The following is a 16,438-nucleotide window of genomic DNA, read 5'->3' on the forward strand; positions in this document are numbered from 1 at the left end:
AAAAATCTTCAATTTAAAAAAATCAAAACGGCAACAGCTGCAATTTTTAACCTACAGACTTTAAAGTATTTTAAGTTACCGACGTTTGAAAAAAAGATCATCAAAATCAGAGCTGTTCGGCCGGGTTCCCTAATATTGCCATTTTTTGAGCTTAGTTAATCCACTAAAGCTTAATTTACAAACAAATTTGTATTATCATTCTTTGAAATGTACAACTAAGTAAATGTGCTAATTCTTGTTTTGATTAAAATAATGACACTATGACAATAATAATTTTAGGGGAATCACTAATAAAGCTTAATTTAAATTATGCATTTTATGGGGGATTTTGTATTGAAAAGTTAAACAGAAAAAAAATTATCAAGTTGTTTGAATTGCCCAGATCAAATACATTAAAAATATGTTTGAATCTAATAGAATAAATTAATAATAAAAAATGGAACTCCCCTACATGATGAAAATCATTGTAATTGCCAAGTTAGCAACTCTTGTAATTGAAGTACGTAAAAATTTGTCTCTATTTTTTAATGGTTTATAATAATGTCCCCAATGCTTTTTTCGATAAGTCTTCTTTTGACAAAAATCGATTTTTGACACCAACCCCACTTTTTCGCAAACTAACCACATTTCCACAATTTGTTTGTGGGTAATTTATTTTTTTCCTTTCATATGCAATTTATCCTAAAATTTCCTAACACCCTAACTTTTTTTTTCTGCTAGTTTTAAGGTTTATTAAGAATATTAAGAATGCTGTTAACAACTTACCTGAGGCGGGAGGGGTTGAAAAAACGGATTTTTAAACGATTTCTGAAAAAAAAAAGGTTTTACATGAAAATTGTAGATAATTAAAACATATATAACTTTTATTTGGATAGATTTTTACATTACCTCAAAAAAATTGAGAAAATGAAAAAAAAATTTGTTTTTTATTATTTCAACAAAAAGTGTTTTTTTTTTAACTTAAATTTTTATATTTTAGATAAGCTGGAATTTTGTTAAATGCAAAAATATTTGAAGAAAATATTTTTGAGTTTTGAAAATTTCAATACCAAGAGCATTTTTTAAGTTCAAACTTTCACTTTTTTTTTGTAATGATGAGCAATGAGATGTTTCGGTTAGAATGCATTCATTTCAATAAACAAAATGTAGAAGGTTTTGAATGAACAACAACAACTTGTATGTGTTACCAAAAAGTTCATAGGCTGGAAATAAAGCTATTTCCACGGGGACCCACCCGATCATCTAATAGCGTTTCATTTCTTAAGGTCATATTTTTCTCTGTGTACACGATATTAATAATAAAGTGCTCAAGCTTCCCAAATAAATTTGAATTTCGTTTATTTTTATTCTTAGAGTTAGAAATAAATGCATTTTTCTATTTAGGAATGCAGCGGAGTAATATTGTTGTGCTCATCTTCATTGACTATTTTTAGTCACTTGGAATTGAGGCTTGGTTTTAGGATGACAAATATGCCTTTAACTCGATTTTTGGAGCTTAAGCCTTGTTTGCTTCGTATGATAGAGCAGGACGAGTGACCGACAACTTAAGTTGGTAATTACGGGAGAAGGGGGTACATTTGACACTTAGTTTTTAAAGGTCTGTATTTTCGAAAACTGTTAATTTTTTCCAATGTTTTGTTTTGTATTTGATTTATTGACTATTCAAGATTATACTAACAGTAAATTTTTTTGTTTTACCATATTACAACATTTAAAAAAATAATGTTTTCTAAAAAAAGTCATTTTGTCAAAAGTGCGCCGGGACCGGGGCAAAATTTCTTTAAATCAAACTAAGCTTCTTTCTTCACCCAAACTATTGTTAATTAAGGGCACGATCATACCGAAAAACGCAAAGTCAAATGTGCCCCGGTGTCAAATATACCCCCGCTTACCCTATGTAAGGTTCTACTAGAGGAAGTACCACGAAAAACGATTTGTACAAAAAAAAAAAAAACATTTTTCACCAAAAGCCAGACTTCACCTGAAAAAAATGATCATTTATTTTTTCAATGAATCGTTTTGGAAAAATGATTTTAGGTTTTAACGGTTAAATGTCAAGTTTTGTTTATTTAAAATTTTAAACATTATAGGTAAAAAGCATCAATTCCAGACCAGGGTTGTAAAAATATCAATTAAAAAAATTGCATTTGAAATTAAAAAAAAAAATTATTGCAAATAAAAAAAAATAACATTAAAAAAAAATATTTATTGCAACTGAAAAACATTTGCATTGAAAAAAATATTTTATTGCAACTAAAAAATATATGAATTCGAAAAAAAATATTTAAAGCACACATTTTGCAAATATTTTTCAATTGCAATAAAACATTTTTACTTGCGATATAGGTACTATATATCAAGTTATGCATTCGTACAAAAAAAAAAAGTTGAGATAACATTTTTCCATGACATTACGATGGTAGACAATGCCAAAAAAGTGGGTCCCGGAAGTCCGTCTGTCTGTCTGTCTGTCTGTCTGTCTGTCTGTCTGTCTGTCAGTCTGTCAGTCTGTCAGTCTGTCAGTCTGTCAGTCTGTCAGTCTGTCAGTCTGTCAGTCTGTCAGTCTGTCAGTCTGTCAGTCTGTCAGTCTGTCAGTCTGTCAGTCTGTCAGTCTGTCAGTCTGTCAGTCTGTCAGTCTGTCAGTCTGTCAGTCTGTCAGTCTGTCAGTCTGTCAGTCTGTCAGTCTGTCAGTCTGTCAGTCTGTCAGTCTGTCAGTCTGTCAGTCTGTCAGTCTGTCAGTCTGTCTGTCTGTCTGTCAGTCTGTCTGTCTGTCTGTATAAGGAGCTACAGCGGATGGACCGATTAATGTCAAACTTGGTATGTAGCGTTATTTGGCGACTCTCCAGAGGGGTTTTTGGAATTAATTTTTTTGGACCAAAAATAACGGTACTTGTCATATACCGATTTTAGTAAAATTGAAATATCTCGAAAACGGCTCTAACGATTTTGTTTAAAAAATTCAAATGTTAGTTTTAAGCTAAAGTCTATCTTTCAATAGAAAAATTTTTTTTGAAAATCATTATTAACGGTACCTGCCATAGAACCGTTTTTTTCAAATCCGATTATCTCCGAAACTGCTTATTCGATTTCAACGAAACTTTTTGTGAAGAAGCATTTATATAATTTAAATATAAGCCAAAAATAAAATTTTGAAAAAAATAATTTTTGGAATTTGAAAATTTTTTTTTGAAAAATCAAATTTTCGAAAACGGGACATTGAACTTTTTTGAAATTTTGTTTTTAGATGTTGATTAGTATTTCTACCAAACAGCATACTAATTTTATTTTAAAACTTTTTTTCCAAAAAAATATTTATAAAAAATTAGTTTTTTAAAAAACGGCTCTAACGATTTTGAAATTTTTTTTTCTAAAAATGCATGTTAATATATCAATCAAAACTGCATACTTGTTTTGGAGGGCAATTAAATTTCAGATTTTATTTTATTTTTTTTTCAAAAACGAATTTTGTTTTTTTTCCAAATTTCTATATAAAAAGTCTTAAAAATTTAAGCAACTTTAACTCTAAGAGCAAGTTCGTGCGACCCAGTCGTGCATTTTATTTTTTAATGCAATTATTTTTCGGTTACAGTAAATATTTTTTTTTCAATGGAAATTTCTTTATTGCAATAAATATTTTTTTTTTAATTTGTAATGGAGAGCAAATGCAAAAAATTAAAAATTTTTGTATTTAGTTTTATAGTTGAGATTTGACTTAACATCTCTTTACAGTTGTTTAACAACTTTAATCGAATCTACGTGAAATGAAATTTATTTTGTGTGTGTTAAGGGTAACATTACACTGATATGTGGTACCCAAACCATTTCCATTTATACACTGCACATTTTCTTAACATGTAATAAGATGGGTTACTTAGTTTTTTTTTTTTTTTGTTTTTCAATATCATGGAAAAATAAATACTATAGACGGTCAAAACAACAACAAAAAAAATCAAAAGACACATTTCTATTTTTATAATTTTACATTTTTTTGCCTTTTAATGGTCCTTTACGAAGAGTGATTTGACTTCTGTCAAATCGTTTTGATTTATAACTTAGATCGATATCATTCCTCATTATTTTTCCAACTGACTTGTATTTATATGGAAAATGTAATAAAAGTAAAAGGTTATGTATCTTTTCGAAGACCTTTTTTTTACTGTCATGTCCTAATCACCTTTCCACCTTTTTTGTGCCTTTATTTTTTTTTCAACACTTTATTTACTGCATATTGACAGTCGAAGGATTTATTACAGAATTCTTTTATAATTTCATCGACGTTTCTGTCACACAAACAAAATTTACTCCTGATCTGCCAATTAGATAAAGACAGCTATGACAAAGAGCAGTAACAATAAGCTAACGCAAAAAAAAAACAACAAAAATGAATTAATTTTTGATAAGGTTTTTGGTTTCATTTCAGTACCTACATCACCATTAGCTCAGACATTGAAGACTTTGTTAGAAACATCATCTCATTCTATATGGTGCGTTATAATTTTTTTTTTTTCTTATTTTCACACAAAAACACATATCGTCGTCGTCCTTCTTTGGAATCGAACAGCTCATGGCAGTAACGTCTAATTAAATGATATCAGAGATATAAGGAGTTTATTTATTTTTGGGGAAATTTCGTTTTCATATCCTTAATGTGTAGAGCTGCGACGACGTTACTCTACCTACCTAATATATAGGGTTGTCATAGGCTCCCGAAGAGGTTTGTACGTGGCAGATAACATTTTTCGAAGCGGTGATTGGCATTTGCTTATCTACGTAATACTGTTTAACTACTGCAGAAAATAATGGGATGATTGACAGGAGTGCGAGATGCTGCGAACGCTGAAGGAGAATTAATACAGGACACATACACAGACAACTTTTTTTTTATTTATTTTTTGCCATGTTATAGGCAGGAATTTTGTTTCCTTATTATGGAAGGGGTGTTTAACTAAGTCTCCTAAATTTAATAAAATCCAATATACGTGGTTTTGGCTCTATCGATTGTTAGGATGTCAAATTGATTTAGATTTGTGCGAAGATATCTGGTAGATATAAGTTTGCTGTTTACAATGGAGTTTTCGCGGTGTGAATTCATAATTGCGTCGCCAAAACAAGATTAAACGTCAGGTGTTGGAGCTTATAAATTGAAAAGCTGCATGAATTTCCAGAGAAAGTTTATATAAAGTAAATGTTTTTGGAGGGGGAACGATAATACTTTTAAAAAGTTGAGCAAAGTAAAATTCCGCGGAAAACAACAATCGTGATGTTAAAGAAAAAATTAAAGTGAATTTTGATATACCCTTTTTTTAGTGCTAATTATTCTTACAGATATAAAACAGGAAATATTTTTATTTCAAGATTTTACTGATTTATTAATAGATTTTAGATGAATCAGCGAAATGTTTTATTTTTTTGTTTGAAATAAATTGTTTTTTGAATATTCTTAAAATTAATACAAAATTTAACGGTTTCTTTTAATTATTTAATAAATAATTTAAAAAAAACATTTAAATCGGGAAATGAGTTCTTTTTCAGTTCCGTAAAGCCAAAACTGCGACCCCAATTTTTTTTAACTAGGCCAATTCATTTGACCACCTTTTGTCCATTAAAAATTTTCGTTGTTCCACCCTTCAAAAAAAATGTAGAGAAAAATCCTTATTTTTTGTTGGAATTCTGCTAAAAAAAGCTTAAAATTTGAATTAGATTATTCAACGAACAAATTTTGTACTGAAAATTTCTAAGTTTGCTCTAATTTTTTTTTAAGGAAAAATTTTGGGCGGACAAGCTAATTAGACTAATTTGATTCAAAATTTTTGAAGTGGCTTCACGGAGCCTTGTGTTTAAACCACGGTTTCAAAAATGTCAAGTAAAAAAAAAATGCATTTGAAATAAAAAAAAAAAATATTTATTGCAAATAAAAATAAAATGCACGACTGGGTCGCACGAACTTGCTCTTAGAGCTCAAGATGGTTAAATTTTTGGACTTTTTATATAGAAATTTAGAAAATGAAGGTACTATTAGGTTAAAAAAAAAAATTAATTAAAAAAAAAACATAAAATTCGTTAAAAAAAAAATAAAACAAAATCTGAAATCAAATTGCCCTCCAAAACAAGTATGCAGTTTTAATTGATATATTAAGATGCATTTTTTGAAAAAAAATTTTAAAAATCATTAGAGCCGTTTTTTAAAAAACTAATTTTTTATAAATAATTTTTTGGAAAAAAAGTTTTAAAATAAAATTGGTATGCCATTTTGTAGATATCACTAATCAACATCTACCATGCATTATCTGACCATACATTAGGTTCAATGTTATTGTTGAAATAGCTAATATGTGGTCAAATAGTCAAAATTGTAAGAATTTCGACAAATATTCAAAAAAAAAAAATATTTAATGCACACATTTTGCATTGATTTTTTTTTTCAAAGTAGAAAATTTTTTATTTGCAATAATTTTTTTTTTTTTAATGCAAAATATTTTCAGTTGCAATACAATTTTTTTTAATGCAAATATTTTTCAGTTACAATACCTAAACATTTTTATTTCAATGGAAATTTTTTTTTTTGCAAAAAATATATTCTTTTTTAATTTGTAATGGAGAGCAATTGCATACATAATACAGTGATTTTTTACAACCCTCATAAGTTTCATCTGTTTGGGGTGGAAGTGGTCTAAACAAAATACTAAACTAATAAATTGCACTTGATTTTGTCTTAAATGTTAAAATTTTTCAGCTACTCCGAATTTCACGCAGTTTTGTGTTAGATGTTCTAAGATTACTTTATGCTTGATTTTAAGCTTCATTAGCATTTTACAATAAATGTAGATATTGATATCTCAATCTCATCGAGAGCAATTACTGTCTGAACAATGAAACAAGAGAGCGATTCTATGCTTTTGCTTGTAAGTTCACATAATACAAAATACATGTATAAAGAAGGATAAGCTATGGTATTTCTCTGAAGCGGATTAATTGCAGACACAATATCTTAATTCCTATGAAAATGAATAAATTCTATCAACTCTTTACCCACAACAACAAACATTAAAATCAAAGTCAGAGCGGAAATTGGAATACCATAAATTTCTTAGAACTATGCATCATAAAAAACAACATCAAACTCAAATTAAAAATTCATAGAAAACATACCACGACAGGCATCATCACAATCTATATAATGATTTAAACCACCTACACTTCCAAAAAATGGAAGCATTCAAGCTACAACGTTCTTCGACAATGAAATGATCAACACACCCATCAACAATAAAGAAAACCACAACGAAATCAACACAATTAATATTAAAAACATTATTCATGCATATATGGGTTTAATACAACAATAATCGACAAACTACACGCAAAACAAAAAAAAGGAAATAAACAAAAAAAAAACATATATTAAGTAAAAACACATCAATATCACAAAACAAGCTCCGGAGTTTACAAATTAACCTGCAATAATTGTGATGACTACTTTGTATGACAAACATATAGAGCACAACCGAGCACAACCGAGCACAAACCGATAGCCAATACGGAATCAACTTTTGGCCATCCTTTATGAATATATTGTATAAAAATATGCTCCATTAGTCTAAAAAGTGTGTTAAAGAAACTAAAAAGTGTGTTAAGGAAACAATTACAAATGTAATTGAAATCATTTGGTTAAAATTAAAATGCAGTTGAAACTCGATTAACCGGGATGGTCGGGACCGAACCCATTACGGATAATCGAAAATCCCGAATAATAGAACTTTCTTTTCTCAAACAAAAAATGATATATTTTTAAGTATTTATAAAAAAAACTTATTAAAAAAAAACGAAAACAAAAATAAGATACTAAAATAATACACATATCCAGTAACTTCTTTTTGCGTTGGACTGATTTGAAGTGAAGGAATTTGTTAGGTGCTGTTCATATATTACGGATAGTAGAGTTTATTACGGATCACAGAGTTTAAATTAATACGTTGTCTTTATTTTCAAGAACAAATTTCAAATATTTTCATCACGGATAATAGAGCGTCCCGGTTAATCGAATCCCGGATAATCGAGTTTCAACTGTAATTGTAAGTAGAACTTAAAAGTACCTAAAGTTTTCCGTTGGTAGTGAAAGCCTTATTTTGCATTCCTACTTCAAATTATTTTTTTTGAAAAAAAAAATCTCGAATTCAAAGATACTGAACGTATAAAAATCGCGAAATATCGAATTTTTTTTATATTCAAAAATTTTAAAGTGTAAAGCTATGATTACACGGTCAACGAAATCGGTCAACGCGTTGACTCTCTGACGTCAAGAAAAAATCCATATTCTCTCTGTCATCTCACCGTCAACGTTCACAATGTCAATGCTTAAAACATTGACTATCACACGATTGACACTATTGCGTCAATATCGTCCTAAATTACGTTGACGCGCAGGTGTGTCAACGTGAAGTTTACTTAGCAGTGTCAACGCGTTGACTCGCAAAACTATGTTGATCACACTGTTTGACACAAAGCAAAAATTTAAATTTTCGAAAAATATTTTGAAAAAAAAGCGGAGAAAATGAGATTTGAAAAAAGTTCTCATAGAAAAATTAAACAAAAATTAGTTTGACATGGTTGCATTGAAATGTAAATATTTCGAGATATACGCAATGCGCTTTTAAGATGAAAGTCTTAAATGATTGCTGATAAGATTGTTGAACGAATATAAATGTAAAATTACCAAAGTTTTGTCGAAAAATTAGAAAAAAAATTAAAAAAGTTTCTACATTTGATTTAAAAAAAATCGAATAAAAATCAATATGGCCACTAGGGTGGAGTGAAAAAAAAAGTTGTCTTATTTTTTGTTCTACATAGCCAGGATGGGTGCCATTTGGAACTTAAATAACGGCAAAAAAGTTTCAGATCGATCAAAGAAGTTTTAGAGGGTTCACAAGTCACTTGAAAAAAATGAAAACACCATAGAGGTTAATTTATCTAGTTTTTTGAGTTTTTTTTTGTTTTACTCAGTTTTTTTGATTTGAAAAACATGTACATTATTGTTTATTGTTCAATTTTCATTAAAAAATTGCGATTTTATTGACTTAAGGCCCTTACTGCAAGAATCCATGGGCGGCGAGCACTCCCAACCCCCATGATCCAGCCACGTAAAAACAAAAAATAAAGAAATTTCTTAGACAAAAATAGTTTTGGTTTTTTGTTAATTTCTCGAAAATGACAAGATTTTTCTGTTTTTCTTTAAAAACAAATAACAGCATCGAATTTTAAAAACTTAAGTGGTACTTATTTACATAAAATTTTGAAAAAAATTAGTTTGAAATTTTTTTTTTCAAAATTTTGATTTCGAAAATTAATTTTTCAAAAACTGTGCCAGAAAAAGGCCATATTAAACATTTTTGTAAAAGACGAGGTTTTAGGCTTTACAAAAAGGTATAGCACGTTATTGTAAGTATAACCGTTGATTTTTAATATTTTTTTGTTTCAAATTAAATAATTTCTTTTTTAAATTGCCCCTCCCCGCTAAACGAAGGGGAATAGACCCTCCTCCCATACGATTTTTTTCTTGTCTCGACCGAACACACTGCTCCATCTCTTTTGAAAATTGCTCAAAGTACATTACTTCCAAAAAGCATGTAAATTTTCAAGGGTGTTGTGAACCCTCAAGATATTTTTTGATCGGGCTGAGATTTGGTATGCTCTATTTTAATGACTAATGGCACCCGTCCCTGGTATGTAGAAGAAGAAAAAAAAAAAAAAGAAAAAAAAGTGCAGTTTCACTCCGCCCTAATGGCCACCTTCAAACGCTTATAGCATAGGAACGCCGCACTCATTGTTAATGGTTATGGTATTAAAATGTAGTTTGGAATATACAAATGGTTTTTTGCAAAAAAAAAATTTTTTGCATCCAACATGGATGCCATGGCCATACCGAAAAGTTTTTTTTTTTGTAAAAAAAATAACAAAAAGGTGAAATGAGAACCGCCCTCCCTCCAAAACGGTACTCCATTAAAAAAATCGCCCTACAAAATATTTTCCCCATCCAACTTTCATCACATTTCTATACAAAAAACAATGTCAATCTGAAACGATGACACGGTATTAAATTCTGCCGCGTCAACGCTGGGACAGGGTCATTGCGATGACACCCAGTCCTAAAACCCTGTCAACGCGTCCCAATATCAATGACAGAGAGATTACACGGTCATCGAAAATAGTCAATGCGTTGACCCAAAAATGTGTGTCAACGCGAGTGTCATCGTACCCGTCAATGCAATGACAGCAGTTTTCGTTGACGATCACACGACGTGACACTCTTGGGACAGATTGTGACGTCATTTTTACGTCAGAGAGTCAACGCGTTGACCCATTTCGTTGACCGTGTAATCATAGCTTAATACCTACAGTAGACTGATTTAAAAAAAAATTATTTTTTTTTTTCGTTCATAGTTACATATATGGGAAATATTGTTGGAAATGACGAAAAAAAAATCCTGTAAAAGTTTCAGCCTTTAATATTAATATTAAGTGCTGCCGCATCGAAAAATTTCTATTTCCCATATCGTCGGTCTCATAAAAAAACCTCGTAACTCCACTTTTTTTCAAAAATGACTTTTGAATGCCATTCTTTAGAAAATATGTCAGCGGAGCAACCCAGAAAATTTGGGGTCATTCCGAAAACTCTAAATAGACTTAAATTCATATTTAGCACAGCGCGTTTCTTCCCAACTATTCTGTTGTTTGTTTACTCTTTAGTCTCTCCTGTAAAATTTTGATTTTGGGAGTTACGAGGTTTTCTCATGAGACCGACGCACGGCGACGATATGATACATGGGAAAGATTGTGTTTTTGAGTTTGGAATTTTATAAATTTTTAATGGTTTATCAAAAAGGCTAGATTTAATCATTTTATTATATGAAATTTAACGCTCTACAAAAATGCATTTATAAAATTAAAAAAAAAACCGACTTGTTAAATTAATATAAAAAATATGTTTAGTTGAAAAAATAAATAAATAAATTCTAATAGGTACGATAGTATTAGGAGTTTGACAGTTAAATAAAAGGATCTGTGAAACCAAAATTCAACATACATATATACAAAAACTTCGAAAAGTTTGCTAATAATTTCGTAAAAAAATTGGAGATTTCATATTTTAAAGTTGAATAACTTCGAAACGGGCCGTTTATCAATTAAAAAAATGTATAACAGTTTTTTTATAGAGCGTTCAATTTTATACAAGAAAATGATTAAATCTAGGCTTTTTGATAAACCATTTAAAAGTTATAGAATTTCAAACTCAAAAACACAATCTTTCCCATGTAAATCATATGGGAAATAAAAATTTGCGATGCGGCAGCACTTATTATTAAATATTAAGGGCTGAAACTTTATTTTTTTTTTTGTCATTTCCAACAATATTTCCGATATAACTATGAACGAAAACAATATTTTTTTTTTTTTTTTTTGAATAAGTCTAGTAATACATCGCAGACAAATATTTTTATACCAAATAATTTAAATACTTCTATTTGGTAAAACAGAGCAAATAGTTTAGTACATTGCACAAGCTCAAATTTTCAAAATGAACAAAAAAAAACATTAAGCAATGAAAAATGCCAAAGTAGCAATGAAATTTATTCAAAGAACTAAAAAACAATGTAAATAGAATTTAAAAATTCATTTAGTCATATTCAAGAATATTGGCAATTAAAAATCTAAATATAGGCAGATACTGCTTTTTCTTGGGTTACGTTTTGTATAACTTCCTTAATATGGTTGACTGATTAAGAATAGAACAATTGAATCATTTATTTTCAAAACATAATAAGTCCATGATTTTAAATTTTGCAGGAGAAGAAAAAAACGTTCTATTTTCTTTTGATGTGTCATAATTCATGTCAAAATTCATAAAAAATATATTCTGTAGAACTTTTGCCTAGGTACAAAATACCGTTTCGTTTTTAATTTTTGGAGCGATAGTTCAAAAGATAAAAAATAAAAACGCTTTTGGACTTATCATACTTTGAAAATAAACGGATGTGAAATTAGTTTTAAAATGGGTATACACAATTGTGCTTTCATCCCCAGTCTATCACAAAATTGTATTAGAGATTACAATATAATGTCCGGAGTGCTTCTTTAACTTTAAAGACGCTTTAAACTGAAGATTTTCAGCCAGTAGCTTAATATAGCATTTACACATAAAAAAGCTGTTGTTTATTTTCAAAAGATGATAAGTCCGGGACTTATCCTGTTTTTGATACTAAAAAAATATTTCGCTTAGCTGTAAAATCGGATATAGATGGAGTAAATACTTCATTATTTTGAAGATAGACCTGGTTATCCCTAGAGTAACAATTTAGTAAAAAAAACGAATTTTGAAAAAAGTGGACTTATCATGTTTTGAAAATAAAAGATTCAATTTGCTTTTTTTATTAAAAAAAAAAAAATGTTCCACATACACCACAGTGACCCTCAAGTTGAATAATAAAACAGATTAAATCAGTTGATCTCTGTTAACAATTGATTGATTGTGTTGAGTACTTGTGTCATCAGAGAAATTAAAAATAACATTTCTCTCGTATGTGCAAGTACCTATATTTTTTGTTTGCTAAATTTTCTTTGGAAACTTTTATATTTTTTGAACTTTACCATTTTTGGACAAATGTTAAAATGAAATTGCATTATGAAGGAATTGTAAAAACAAAAATTCAAAAGGACAAAGGAAGCAAAATTCTGAGAGCCTTTAAATTGATCTTTCAGTATAATTTCGTTTGGATAATTACTTTTGCGACACCCAGTATAGAATATATTTTTTTTATAAATTGGTCAAAGTAAAAAAAAATGTACTTTACCCTTTGCTCTTAAGAAAAGATAAAAAGATCTCTTATAAGAAGTTCCATGATAACATTTTCGATATGACTTATCAGCTCCAGGCTGTCGTAAATCCAAATTGTGGACACGTTATTAGTCAAGAAAAACATCCCTCGGCTGGTGGGATTCATAAGCTGCTAGTAAGATTTACAATACAATATTTAAGGACGTAATTATTGTTGATCTATTTAGGGGATTTTTGAAAAAGTGAAAGAAACAATTGACAGTGAAAAATGTGATTGCATTTCTATTTGATAAGTATTGTTTTATTTATTATCAAATTAATCACTTTGATGGACTTGATAATTATTTTATAAACTATCTGACGTAGATAAGGTTTTCGCTTCTAATTATAAGTGGCCAATAAATATAAACTCCAGGAGCTCTAAGACAATTTCAATGAGAATCTTAAAAAATCTTATTTAATTTACTGCGCTCGTTTAAATTTGCGTTGATTAGATAGTCAATTTTTTAATCTGTGTATTTCACCAAAATGAAAAACCGCATTAAAGACAAAAAATTGATCAGTCAACAAAAACAGTCGATATGGTCAACAAGTGTTTCAAATTTTGCATTTTTTTATTTTGCTGTAAGTGCTTTAATCCTTTTTATATACATACCTAGTAAAAAAAAAAAAAACTGTGTTTTCATAGGTTTTCAAGGAATTTTGAGCATCAACATTATCAACAAATCTGAATGGGGCGGACTAGTTGCTGTTTCAAAAAGCTCTCTTGAAATTAATTTAGAATATGCTGTTATTCATCATTCAGCTGGTTCTTACTGCAACACAACGGAGACTTGCAAGCAACAGATGCGTAATATACAATCTTATCATATGAAAACGTTAGGATGGGATGATATTGGTTATAATTTTGGTATTGGTGCTGATGGAAACGTTTATGAAGGTCGTGGATTTGGCATTCAAGGTGCTCACGCTTCAGGATGGAATACTAAATCGATTGGCATAATGTTCATTGGAAATTATAATGGTAAGAAATTAACTTTAATTCATCTCTTGTGAAGAAAACAAACTTATTAATTTTTTGTTTATAGATCACACACCCACGAATACTCAAATTTTACTCGCAAAAGAGCTGCTTAATGAAGGGGTCTTTCAAGGATATCTTTCGCCAAAATATGTATTGTATGGACACAGACAAGTTGGTAAAACAGAATGTCCTGGAAACAAATTGTTTGCTGAAATTCAAAAATGGTCGCATTGGAAGATTGGAGTCTAATTAAAATAAAAACGTTGAGAAAAAAAATAAATTAGGCATTCATAAGCAGATTTTTTACTGAATAAACACAAAATTTTAGTTCGAAAGATATATTTGCATTAACGTGTAGAATTTTGTCTTGTATTTTGTAAAAGATTTTATATTAAGTCAAAACCGTGTTCCTTATTTTTTTTTTTTTGCAAAAATTCGATTGAATAAGCAAAAAAATGGAATCGAAACTTTGAGGGGTTTTTGTGGACCATTAATGGTTTTGTCGCTATTCCAACTTAAGCAATTATAATAAAGGACACCAAAAATCTTTTTTTTTTAGTTTTTTTTTTTTTTTTAATTAAGTAATAAAATTAATTATTCAAAAAATCATACCTGAATGTGGGAAATATATTCAGCGTCGAAATGTTTGTGTCGAACTTTAAAAAAAAGCAAATTTAAGCTGAATGAACAAGCTCCGATTCATACAGTGCTTAAGTTGGAATTTGTTTTCAAGTTCTTTACCAAAAAAAAGGATCCGCAAAATTTAAAACAAAAAAAAAAAATAGTTTAGTTATTAATAGGATTAAGCACAACGTGTTTCTTGAAAACTTTCTCTCAAAACCAGAAAGTTCGAGCTTTTAGATTCTATTATTTTAATTCCAGTACGTCCATTTTCAAGGGAAATACATATTTGGTTGTTTAAGTTTAGCATAGGTATTTATTGATCAATATTCATTTTAAAAAGAACACACAAAAAATACAGTTTTGATTTTTGTGTGCAGTAATTTTTTTCGTTACTAAAGTTGATACCTGTAATGAATAATTACGATTTGCTCAAAACTAAAAAATAACATGAATTTTTTTTATTGAAAATTAGATAATTTAAAAAAATTCAATAGAAAAATTAATATTTTGCTTTAAACAAAACATAAAAAAATAAATTTTCACAATATTTTATCAAAATCTAACTATTTTTGTAAAAGATAAAAACAAAAAGTAAAAAAATATTTTTTGACATTTTTCTCAATTTATTTAAACTATTGTCAATAAGAGGGAATCATTAAAATCCCGTTAGCATTTTAATGAACCCTATTGGGGTGAACATGCTCCCTTTTCTTCCACCTTCACTACATTCCGGCCATCTGCTGTGATTCATTTTATGTTTTTCTTTTCTACACCATTGATCTTAAATTTCCTAATAATTCATTTTCAGATTAAGTAGGTATCAATAAAATTCGTAGCCATCTCTAAGAATAAGTAGGTAATTTGAAAGTATAAGTTAACCATAATAATGGAATTTTCGAGTTTAGAAGAATATTCGGAACCAGCTATTTTTCAGAGAACAAACTCACTTATTATTATCCTTAACAAAGTATTTCACCAAGATAAGTTGAGAGAAAATCAGATGAGTGACGGTTTACAGAAACTCTCTGATTTTTTGAAGTGAGGTACTTATAAATAAGAGCTGAAGCAGAATTTGCAAAGAATAAATAAATATTTAAGTTTTTTGTCAAGAGTAATTCATGTGAGACAGTATCGAAAGCTTTAGAGAAATTCAATAAAATTTGTGCTGTAACATGGTTTTTGTAAATTTGTGCTTAAATTTTTTATTCGATTATTTTTAGAAGTACAGTTGTCTATCAGAGATAAGATTTAAATGGGATTATTTTTGCAGTTTTCTATGACATTGGGGTAGTAAGTTTTCGTTAAAATTGTGTTAAATAAAATACCTATCAGTTCAAAAACGTAGCACGTAGGATAAGCTTAACAAGTTTAGAATACGTAATAACAAGGCCAATAATTTACGAATTGGAGTAATTTAAAACAAAACTTATAAAAAAGTTTTACTTCTTTAAGGATGTAAACATAAACTTGTCATTTAAGCCGAAAAAATGAACTCACAAACTGATTACTATAAGGTCATTTAAGTTATAATTTTCCTCTTCATTCTTAATGTTGTTGCTTGGAGATACCACAAATTTTTTTTTTTTTTTTGTAAACCTAAGTTGTTCCACTTTGAAGCAAAAAATCTTCGTTTTGACTTTTGTATGCACTTTAACATTTACTGTATTTTGAAAGATTTTTTCGGAGGCATTTTTTAGCTATCAAAAAAAAATTATCAAAAAAAAATTATCAAAATTGATTCACCCTGTCCAAAGTTATGCGGTAACAAACATAACAAAAAGTACAGACCTCAATACCTCCTCCTATTTGGAAGTCGGTACAAAAAAAAACTGTTCAGTTGCCTCTCTCGGTATCGCGTCATAATTTGAACTGCTTGACATATTTTTCTTACTAAAAATAAGTCATTTATTTGTTCGTTTTGAACTCTCTAACAAACTAAAACAAAAGTACCATACTTAAAT

At 29.0% G+C, this 16,438-nt stretch overlaps 2 protein-coding genes across 6 annotated transcripts in view; one reads left to right on the top strand and one right to left on the bottom strand.

The window, feature by feature from the left end:
- LOC129916171 (trichoplein keratin filament-binding protein) overlaps positions 1-16,438 on the bottom strand; it is a 228,060-nt gene that overhangs the window by 41,272 nt on the left and 170,350 nt on the right. The window lies entirely within an intron of this gene.
- LOC129916176 (peptidoglycan-recognition protein SC2) lies at positions 13,358-14,135 on the top strand. The gene is made up of 3 exons (XM_055995999.1): positions 13,358-13,453; positions 13,518-13,853; positions 13,918-14,135. The coding sequence occupies exons 1-3, from the start codon at positions 13,411-13,413 to the stop codon at positions 14,100-14,102; spliced, it is 564 nt and encodes a 187-aa protein (XP_055851974.1). The 5' UTR covers positions 13,358-13,410; the 3' UTR covers positions 14,103-14,135.

This window comes from Episyrphus balteatus, chromosome 3 (genome assembly GCF_945859705.1).
Source record: "Episyrphus balteatus chromosome 3, idEpiBalt1.1, whole genome shotgun sequence".
Lineage (NCBI taxonomy): Eukaryota > Metazoa > Arthropoda > Insecta > Diptera > Syrphidae > Episyrphus > Episyrphus balteatus.